At 38.6% G+C, this 11,526-nt stretch overlaps 1 protein-coding gene across 1 annotated transcript; it reads right to left on the bottom strand.

Annotated features, from left to right (window-relative positions):
• Nucleotides 1–153: 153 nt before the first annotated feature.
• Nucleotides 154–8,183, bottom strand: LOC306839108 (sodium-dependent neutral amino acid transporter B(0)AT1-like; the record flags this gene model as incomplete). The annotated part of the gene is given in 13 exon segments (XM_079367603.1): nucleotides 154–310; nucleotides 502–664; nucleotides 752–911; nucleotides 1,011–1,216; nucleotides 1,218–1,255; nucleotides 2,628–2,784; nucleotides 3,095–3,223; nucleotides 3,368–3,480; nucleotides 3,569–3,679; nucleotides 3,758–3,939; nucleotides 4,028–4,165; nucleotides 4,278–4,418; nucleotides 7,991–8,183. Coding segments are annotated over 13 exon segments (1,872 nt in total). The 3' UTR covers nucleotides 154–169.
• Between the last annotated feature and the right edge of the window lie 3,343 nt (nucleotides 8,184–11,526).

Genomic DNA, 11,526 nt, shown 5'->3' with positions numbered 1-11,526 from the left:
CTGGTTTCTCCACGATCACAAACCTCCTCTGGTGCTTGATTCATGTCATATTTTGACCAAAGCACAGCACAGATATTTCATTGAGAGCAGATGGGATTTTTTAAAAAGCTGAAAAAGGGGAATAATATGTCCCCTTTAAGAAAGGCTGGTCACCCTTTTTAACTAAATATTAATGTTTTTTTAAGTAAACAAAGACAAATCTACATAAAGCATAAGCAGGCACAGCAAGACTTGGGATTCCTGCCAAAATGAAGATGATCAAATTTATCCATGAAGGGTATGGTACTGTTGCCAGAGATGGAAACTGGTCCTGTGAATCACAAAATATGTTAAGTGTGCTCATGTGCACTTACTGTCAGAAATTAGCAAAGGTAAAAGGAAGAAATCATATACCTATAAATGTCTAGAATGCCATATAACTTGTGCATTTTTTTAACAGCCAGTATAAGGTAGGATTGCTGAAAAAGATATGAAAGCTGATCACGGAGCTCGTGCACTTACATATTTTGGATCCCAGACTAAGTAGGTGAGCTCTTCTTGGCTTTGGGTAACCAAGTAGAAAACCAAAATAATCAGAACAACAAGAGGACTAGTGAATCTCCATGAAACTTGCCAGAAGATGGAGGGCTTGTGCCCTATCATGAACTTTATGTCTTCATTGAACCTGCAACCCAAGAAAGTTTTGATTAGATGATCATATAGAGTTCTATCTATCTAGACAATGTAAAGAAAATACATGGGCTTGACGCACCTGTCAATGCCATAGATGTAAACGACAGCTATCATCTCAAAAAAACCAATGGTGAGAAGTGGAACAGATCCAGCAAAATTGTCAAAAAGAGTTACCCAATAATACCCAGAATTCTGTGCAAACAGGAGGCTGATAATGAAGGCGACAACACATGTTACTCCTGAAAAACACAAAATACATGATCATTTATTTTATAAATTTAATGACCTGTGGTTGCATCTTTAGTTTTTGCTTTTTTTAAAAAAAAACCAAAACAAACCTGTTATTGCTTCCTGGGGCCATTTTTGGGGTAATATTTTCAGGTCTTTCAGTGGGACCACCACTCCCTCAATGTTGCCAAAAAGGGTTGAGACTCCTAGGCAAAAAAGCATGATGAAGAAGAGGACAGACCAGGCTGGGGAACCTGGCATCTCCGTTATTGCTTCTGTAAACACAATGAAGGCCAGACCTGTTCCCTCCACTCCCTAAAAACAACACAACACTGGTTACAATGAGAGTACAAAGCTGTATTCACTATGCACTCCTGAAAACATCAAAATAATTTCAACCTGGCTGTGCACATATAGTATATATGCTCCTCACAGCAGGACACAATCACTGTCAGATAGGAGGGGGGGCAGGGGCTCATCCGAGGATAGACAGAGCTTAATGCTCTGAAGACTGTTGAGGTAAAACACTTTTTTTTACTGTCAACTCCTTCATTGAACTTTCTGTACATTTTTTGTTTTTCTATTTGTATACTCTATATACACTCATCGGCCAATTTATTAGGTACATCTTGCTAGTGCGGGGTTGGACTTCCTTCAGAACTGCCTCAATTCTTCATGGCATGGATTCAACAAGGTGTTGGAAACATTCCTCAGAGATGTTGGTCCATATAGACATGATAGCTTCACACAGTTGCTGCAGATTTGTGGGCTGCACATCCTGTTCCATCACATTTCAAAGGTGCTGTATTGGATTGAGATATGAAGACTGTGAAGGCCATTCGAGTACTGTGAAGTCATTGTCATGTTCAAGAAACCAGTTTGAGATTATATATGTTTTTTGACGTTGCAAGTTATCCTGCTGGAAGTATCCATGGAAGATAGATACACTTTAGTCATCATGGGATGTACACAAGTGTGCCAAGAAAATATCCCCCACACCATTACACCACCATCAGCATCCTGGTAGCTTAACTGCTACTGAAATACTCAAACTAGCATTTCTGGTACTGACAACCATGCCACGTTCAAAGTCACTTACATCACCTTTTTTTCCCATTCTGATGCTCAGTTTGAACTTCAGCAGATCGTCTTGTGCCTGAATGTATTGAGGAGCAGTTGAACAGCTGTAACTAATAAAGTGGTGAGTGTATATTTGATAATTGCTATTTATTTGTTGATGTGAATTTATTTTAGATTCTTGCTTTTTGCTTTATTTTCTTCGCTGATTGTTTAGTACCAAAAAAACAAGTTGAATTCCTTGTAGGTTTAAATGTACATAAACCGATTCTGACTCTAATGCAGCGATTTAATTACCTGCATGGTGATTGTAGTGGTATTGTGCATTCAGTCTATGCACTGTACACTGGTCACAGGATATAAACATCACCACCCTCTCCTATTCGCACAAGGCGAGTTCTCCAGGTAATATCCTGCTGCGTTCTCACTTCAGCTCACTTGGACATTCTGAAAAATTACTAGGTGGCTGTGAGGAGAAACTCCGGGTTCAGTCAGAGTGAAGAATTCAGCTGTTTGCATTGACACATTCAGTTCCTCTGAAAATATCAGGATTTTTTTAGAAGTTTTCTGCAAGTGTAAAAGCACTTCAACGGACACAATTTGGACAGGTAGAGATCATTAGGGAATTAGAAAGATATCAACATAGTCACCTCACTGAGAAGTTTCTGCATGTCACAGGGTGTTATGTCTAATCCAGAAACAATGTCAGGATAGGAGCTGTTGAGATGATTAAAAGCTGCCCCGTAGTTGCCAGTATTGATGCTGTCTTCAGGAAGGTCAAATGCATTTAATAATGTCAAGATGTTACTGGGGAGAAAATATGTCAGTAACAAGTTTTAGTAAACACACATACCACTGAAGAATCTGAATTATACAATAGATGTTAGATCTACATCTCAAGTTAAATTAAAAAAGTATACATTTTTTTTAAATAATCTCATAGGTAACATGAGAATCATATACAGTTTATTTGCCTAGACCAGCTTTTTGAATTTTGCTGTGGGACCTAATATTTTATTTATTCTTACGTTGCAGACTTTTCCTTGGAATTCCCTTAAAAAAATGTTGAATATGAAATACTTTTTTGCTAAATGTATTAAAACAGACGTCCACTTACTCACTGATACAGCTGTCATATTTCTTTGTTGCTCTGAAGCCAATGACTGTGTAGGTTACCACCGCAGAATAGATTGAAGTGAAGCCAGTTATGCCTGTCAGGAACACAGCATCCTGCATGCAGTTGTTGCTTCGGAAAAAAAAAAACAAAAAAAATGAAATTAAGACAAATCCCATTGCTGAGACTAGCATATCTTTTTGTCATAGAGGTGAACAACACTTTACGTAATCTGTGGTTATGAAACACAAGAGAGTTTCATTTATTGCCTCTTACTGAATAGGGTTGTAGCTTGAGAAGGAGATGAGGCCTCCCCATGCTAAGCTAAAGGCGTAAAACACTTGGGCGCCTGCATCCAGCCAAGTTGTTGGTTTCATCAATTCACTTATCTGAAAGAGTGAAGCATACATTGTGATGTGTTTTTTCTTATAAGATAAGTAAATGGAATGTATTATCAAAAATGGTTTAAAACCACACATCTGGTGTAAAAAGGTATGTTATTCCACTCAGGGCTCCTTTGAGAGTCAGTCCTCGGATCAGAAAGATGGTCAGCACTATGTAAGGCAGGATGGCTGTGACGTACACTGCCTGAGGGGATGACAAGAAAAGGGAATCATAAAAAGACAATGACAGAGTTCATCCAATAATGCATGTTGTTTGACAAACCTTGCCTGAGGTGCTGATTCCTCGTATGTAGCAGATACAGATGACTGTCCAGGCAGCCAGCAGGCAGACCACCATGGGCCAGTGAATCCCATCAGATTCAGCAATAGAGTTTGAAATATTTAGAGTCACTCTGTAAAAGTAGTAATCCATAGTTGAGCTACTCTGACACTCTGCTACAAAGCCTGGAGGGGCAAGAAAGAAGTTTTCTGCAAATGATTTCTTTCAGATGGAGTTAGATAGCAAAATGTTTGTGCATTGAATTCCAAATACCTGTCCCATTGTCATTGAGAGGGCACTGGGACCATGGCAGTGGGCTTTGAAAGGAATTGAAGAGATACCACATGATCCAGGCTATTAAGGTGTTGTAGTACAGTCCGATCAACAGGGATACTAGCATGGAACCTATTCCTGAATAAAACAGAATCATTAACAGATTTCCCTCTCAAACATATTACAATATGTTCTTTTACGTTCATATAGTCATTACTTTTGATCAAATGTTCTAGCCTTGATTTCTTACCAATACCAGTTAAATAAGGGTTAATAGACCTCCAAACTCCCACACTGCCATTCCTGAGACGCTGGCCAATTGCAAACTCCATCAGCAGGAGAGGCATTCCTTCAAGCACCAGCAGGATCAAGTAGAGAATAATAAATGCACCTGAAAAATATATTATAAGTAAAATTAATCAGCATCCTTCACCAAAAAATAAACCATGGATTATGGCTGTGTAGTTTGGGCTATAAACACTACCTACCTGTAAACAATGCAGAAAATTGTATTTTATTCACACTGTACAAATGTCTCATATAATCTGTCATATAAAATGTGTCAGAAATGTCTTACAATACTGCATGGACAGTATATAGGGATTTTTTATGTCTTCCACCTCCTTCTTCACCCTGGACAGATGTGGGAAGAGTCACCCAGACTCTTTCTAACACAATTCCATCTCCTTCTCAGCCTTGGGAGATGGTAAATAGTCATGTAGTCTCTTTTCTCACACTAGGGGATAGATTGGGCCCAGCTAGGTGGGGGAGATGGGGGAGTGCTCTGTGTAGTGTGATGGAAATGTATAAGTGTTCACATTTGCCTTTTCTCGGGGCCTCTCTCTCTCCTCACCGTGTGAGTAATGAACACTGATTCTGCCTTCGAATAAATGTTCATTGAGACCAGATCGATTTTGGGGTTCTTTTTTGAATAGATCTTTTCAGTCTTTTTTTTTAATCTTCGGTAATGGAAAACATTCCACAACAAATCCTACCCCGACTGCTCTGCCTGCCCCCGTTGAAATTCCCTCCATCTGATAGACTCAGCCCCCAGAAACAGTACCACAGACCCAGCGCCAAACCCCATCAATTGAATGATAATTAATAAAGGCCGGTTAAAGTACTTCTTCCTGTCTTTATGTATTAATGCTCATTATGGGATGCGTTGAAGAAGTGCTCCACCATCCGAGATGTACTGGCTGCCATCGACTACATTTTCTGCTGAAACTTCTGGCCCAACTTGGCCCAATTACTTGAGGGCTGACTCGAGTTCATCAGACTTCTGTGCCACTATCACCAGTATCAGGAAGAGAAGCTGTGGATCAACTTGAATCTGAGTCCAAAATTTGATCCCAGATTCTTTAATCACCTTTTTATTCTTCATTCGTTTGCCGGCTAAACCACTCAAACAATACTATTATATATACAGTATATCCATGCTCACAATACCTCATAATTGCATTTTCACAGTTTTAACAATCATTTTTCCTTTTATTTCTGTTTCATATATTTCTTTTTTTTAATTGAATTTAAACATAGAAATTCAGAACTGTGTTCCATGTGTCTCTTGATAGAAACTGCTCTATAATCCACACTTCTGATATGAGACTGATTTAATCAATAATTAATAACTGATTATTCATAATTAATATAGTTATTCCTGATAATCGAGGTGATGCCCAATCTCCGAGGTATCTATTAGATTATATTTATACATTAATTTTTTACTGCTACATCCCTGTTCCTCTTTTTAGTAGTGCTTCTGTTCTCCAGTCTTGTATGACCCCTGCGAGTCTTTCCATTGCCTTGTTTATTTCTCTGCTGACAAGCATGAATAGCAGCCACAACTGCAGATTTGGTGTACAGATTGTGTCAAGATGCTGCCAGATAGGATAGCATGTCGTGGATAGCCTGCAGATGTAATGGCCAGTTTCCGGTGCTCTGTGCACTTATATACTTTTGTAGGATGTCTTGCATATCCGTGTAGTGCATCCAGAGAGCTCAAGTCCTTGAGGCTTGACATTATGATGGCTGCTGACTCCGGAAAGTGCACTGTTCTAGTTCTCTTGGATCTGTCCTCAGCCTTCGTTACTGTTGACCATCAGATTCTGCTGAGAAGACTAAGGGATCAAGTTGGACTGTCGGGGTCTGTTCTAAAATGGTTCTCCTCATATTTATCTGGACGTAGCTTCAGTGTAGCAGCTCACCAAATAAGGTCGGGGTCTGCGGACTTGTTGTGTGGAGTGCCTCAAGGTTCCGTTTTGGGTCCTATATTTTTTTTGTTGTATTTGATCCCTCGGAGAAAGATCATTTGAAGGTTTGGTGATTTTTCTTTCCACCTATTCGCTGATGATATCCTGCTGTACTGCTCTTTCAAGCAGTCCGAGATCTGGTAAGCTAAGATCCCTACTCCATTGTCTGATGGAAATTAAACAATGGCTGAGCAAAACCTCTCTGCACCTCAATGCAGACAAATCAGAAACGTTGGTTGTTGCCCCTGATGACTCAATTCCAGGGATTAAGTAGTTCTTGGGTGACCTTGGCCAGTCCGTGAAGCCTAGTCTTAGAAACCTGGGAGTTATCTTCGACAAAGACATGTCTTTAGTGCAGCACTGTAAGCAGCTGACGAAAAACTGCCTCTTTCAACTAAGGAAAATCTCCAAACTCAGAAATATGGTTTGACAGAATGATTTGGAGCTTATCATCCACGCTTTTGTGTCTTCGCGTTTGGACTACTGTAACAGCTTGTTTTCCAGTCTAAACAAGAAAGAGCTCTCCAGACTGCAATTAATACAAAATTCTGCATCAAGAATTCTGACCCATACTAATAGGAGGACCCACATATCCCCTATTCTAAAAGAACTCCACTGGCTACCAGTGTCCTATAGGTTCAGGTTCAAAATTCTGGTTCTGGCTTTCAGAGCCTTGCATGGTCAGGCTCCCTCTCATATCAGGGATCTGATGCAGCCTTACACTCCTGTGCGAGCTCTGAGGTCTATGGATCACAGTCTGATGAAGGTCCCTCGAGCTCTTGTTCACACTTGAGGTGACCGGTCTTTCCAAGTTGTTGCTCCGAGGCTCTGGAATGAACTTCTGCCGTCTTTGCGCTCAGTTGAATCAGTTGACACCTTCAAGAGTGAACTGAAGACACTTCTATTTGTCTATGCTTTAAATTAGCTTCCTTTCGGGCTGCTATGATTTTTGTATTGTCTTGGCTTTGTATATTGCTTGTGATGTTTTTAACTTTGTTTGTGAAGCACTTTGTGGCCTTTGTCTGTGAAAGGTGCTATATAAATAAAATTTACTTACTTACTAACTTGAGGTCTTCTGGATGGATGCAATGTGCTTCTGAAGGCGGCATTTGTTTCTCACAAGAATTTCTGACTTCTGCTCTAATTTTTTATTTCTGCTATAGTTCCATTTTTATTGTGTCATTTTATATCTTGTGTACTCCATTGCTGCTATGACAATATCAGTATCTCCTGCATGGGGTTTCATGAAGTAGTTCTTGTAGATGGACTTTGTCCTATGGAGTGGGGATGGCACAAGTGTGGTGAGGGATCTCTACCGATTAAGACAACCCTACCTCCTGCTTCTGAGAAGCTCATGAAGGTCAAAAGGTGCAGCTGCCAATCTGACTACAGCACTCTGAGATGCGGTTGTAAGAAAAACAAGATAAGATAAAATACTTCATGAATCCCCATGCAGGAGATAATGATACTGTTTTTTCTAGTTTTCTGCCTACTGATAGCGCTTTTACAAGTGTTTCTTTTTTTTATTAACTTTCCCAAAACATCAGATTTTGTTTGTTTTGACACAGATTTATTGTGAGCCCAAACACATAAGTCCCTAAGGAACAATGATATTTAAAATTTAGCAAATAAGAAGGCTAGTCCTTGGTGCAACAACTTTTTAAACCACCATACAAGAATTAACACAGTTTGATCTTAAGGTATCTCTTACCTCCTCCATGACTTTGGCACAAGTAAGGGAATCTCCAAACATTGCCAATCCCAATGCAGAAGCCCACACAAGTTAGGATGTACTGGGCTTTGTTGTCCCACTTGGGCCTGTCACCAGCCTCCACTGTTCTTTCGAGATCCTGATAGGAAGGGATCCTATCGTCTAATCCTGGGTTGGGTAGAACCAATTTCATGATGCACCAAATATCACACAGCAGTAGGTTTCTGTGAACTGAAGTGAGGGCTTAGTGTTGCATGTCTAGGTTAAAACGAGTTTATGATCTTTTCATTATCTGTGGACGTCAGATTAAACATTAAACACAGTGACAGTAGGATGGTAGTTCAAACCGTCCCCTAATTACACTTTACCTTCCACTGTATTTTTCCACAATTGAATTCAATGAAATAAATAGATGCTATATTTTTTAAAAGAGGATGATCCTATAAAAAATCATAGACCCTAAACAGTATATTAAAAAACAATGAATGCAAAAACAAATACAGTGTCAAATTCACCACACTTGTGCAGATTCTTTTTATTTTTAAGACGTACACTTTTTTTAAGAAATCAGACTTTGATCATGTGTTGGCTGCTTTTATAGCTTTTTATTTTTTATTGAAATATAAAAGTCTTGCAGTTTATACAGCCAAGTGACAGAGTTCAGTTTAGTTAAAACATCATTTTTTTGTTTGGATAGTTATTTGCAAATTTTGAACATCATTTTAAGTCTATGTTCATCCCAATTGCATCACACAATGTATTGATACTTCAGCCCCCTGATCATCCATCCCCAATTTCATGTTTATCATCATAATGATAAAATAGTTCAACTGAAAAATCTTTCTACAATAAATGACAACATATGTATCAAACAATCATTCCTTATTTGTATAAAACTGAGTACCTTGTTTTTCTTTTTTCAAATGTTTAACTTCACAAATTTGATCTCAATATACTTGACAAAAAGAACGTTTAACTATTATAGGAATATTGTAAAACCGCTTTGTAGATTGTATATTTCATATAAAAACATTTGTTAAAAACTTAGATTAAAAACAATGTTTGAATTAATGGAGATGGGGCGGGATTAAATAAGTTTATACCTCTTCCCACTCCTTTTTGGACATATACTGTACATCACATTAATACAGAAAGTATTTGACAGCTTGTTTGTCTAATCTCACTCATTGTTAGTCCAAATTACATTTTTTACATTTTGCTTTCTTCTCTCTTGTTCTTTAATTTTTACATGTTCAAAATAAACTAAACTAAAACTAAAGTAAACTCTGATTAGTAGGTGAAGTGCTCTCTGAAGGGCTTACAGGCACACTTGTGTGGGAGAGGTTAAGGTGAGGTTTTTAGGGCCATGCATGATAACTTTAGTCTTTTCTTAGGTAGTTAGGCTGTAAAACATTTTTGGTCATTCAGGTCTTCATGTCCTTAAGGCAAGCTTTGAGTTTACATAACTGATTGGTGTCAGCAAGCTTCATTGATAGCTGAGTATCATCTGCATATAAATTAAATTGTATGGAGTGTGTATTCATAATATTACCCAGAGAAACATATACAATCGGATAAATAGGATTTAAACCGACTTATAGCAGTCCCTCTAATTCCAAGTAAATGTTCTAGCGTCTGTAATTGGATGTGAGGGTCAATCCTAAGAAAGGCAGCACTAAGATCTATCAGGTCGAGCACAGAGATAACCCTTTCTGAGGCTAGAAGTCGATCATTCGTCACTTTAACTAGTGCAGTCTAGTGCTTTGGTGGACTCTAACTCTGGATGGAATTCCTTAAATAAACTGGTGTCGTTGACAAAGTCACTGAACTGATTAGCTACCACTTTTTCCAGGTTTTTTTTTGATTAAAGGAAGCTTAGTCTGCATATCAACGAGAACTGACCCTGAATCTGTCTTCTGATCTGATACCTACAGCATGACTGCAATGGCGTCTACGGGTTCACCTGGAGTTCCCAATCAACAGGTGATTTGGTTTCACTCTGCCAGTGAGTCTTTACATAGAACTGAGACATTTTAAATGTTTGCGTTTAAATGACATTTGCTGGATGTCCGCTGGAACATTCACACCCATGTGAGGAGAAAACGGTAGATTGCAACCACCTCACCTGTGTTTTTGGAGCACAAGGTGAACTCGTAGACGCCATTGCCTTCGGACTGCAGTATTTCTCACACACAGAGGATACTTGTGCGGGGCACAGAAGTATAATTCCGACCTGTTTAAACTTTATAAAAAATTGCTGTGTGCATGAGAGAGAGAGGGGAAAAGTACCTGCAACTATGCTTGCTCCTTCACTCTCTCCCCTGCTCCTCTTGACAACTTGACTTTTTAGTGTGAAAGTATTGTGCCACACTGTGAGAAACACCCGACTGCATTCATGCTGGGGGTATCAGATCGGAAGGCGGGTTCAGGGTCAGTTCTCATTGATATGCAGATTATATGTTAATCACACTCTCATTGCCCGCTCTCCTCAAACCTTCCCCTTCATGCCAAAAAGGTGACAGAAAACTGAAACCGAAAACCACTCACAACGTTTCAAAAAAAAATCTGTTCTTGTAAAATTTAATTGGCTTTGTAAAAAAAAATGCAATTGCAAAAAGAAAGACAAATCGTCTGAATATTGTCATTGAAAAACACAAAATAATGCAATTCCTATCAAAATAAAATAAAATATTTTTAATGCACTTTCTTTGTTCGTGGTTGAAACTTTCAGTTATGTCCTTAAATGCTGATTTACTGTAGCTGCATCTAAGCTTGTCTGAGAGGCAGGATAATCAATTAGTAGTTTTAAAAGTATAGCTGATATGAAAAGAGTCCTTACAATCATCAAAGGTTTCTGCTGGACAGAATTTTATTCAGAAAGTTGTTTAGTCACTGGGTTCATTTCTCAGGGCGTTGTAGCTCTAACTGAAAACACTTTTGATAGAGTAGGAAGTCTCTAATTGTTATGTTTGTTTTTGTTTCCAATGTTTAGGATTCCATTACAGAAGAGTAGGCAGTGTAACATAGATCCTTCATATATTCATTATAGCTGTCTTGCCAAAGTAAAATTTGTATCAGAATACAGGTTTCTGAGTTGTACAATGGAGCGAGTCTCTGCCATTTGACAAACTTCTGTTTTAGGGGTGCAATCAAATCAAGAGTAAAGGAGAACGAGGAGTAAAACATCTCACACGTAGAGCAGGAAAGACCAGCGCCAATCTCAACAAACATTATTCATCATAATTTAACAGGCTTTGACATTTAAAAACAAATATCAAAACATGTCTATATAGATTATGCAAAAAAAGTACAAAAAAAGTTTTAACACTAATGGCTATAGATGCAGAAAAAGCCTTCGACCAACTTGAACGGGGTTCATAATTTAAAGTACAAGAGGTGTACAGCTTCCCTTTAAATTGTATTAATATGGTAAATCAATCTTCAAGTCACTGAAGGCAGGTATACTGTACACATGGAATCCTTTCAGAAGGATGTAAATCCTGTCGTCAGCCTCCAGTTCCAAGGTTGAAAACACA

Source organism: Symphodus melops (genome assembly GCF_947650265.1).
Source record: "Symphodus melops genome assembly, chromosome: 18".
NCBI classification, from domain to species: Eukaryota; Metazoa; Chordata; class Actinopteri; order Labriformes; family Labridae; genus Symphodus; species Symphodus melops.
The sequence above is the reverse complement of the archived record's forward strand: the minus strand, read 5'-3'. Positions and strand labels throughout refer to the sequence as shown.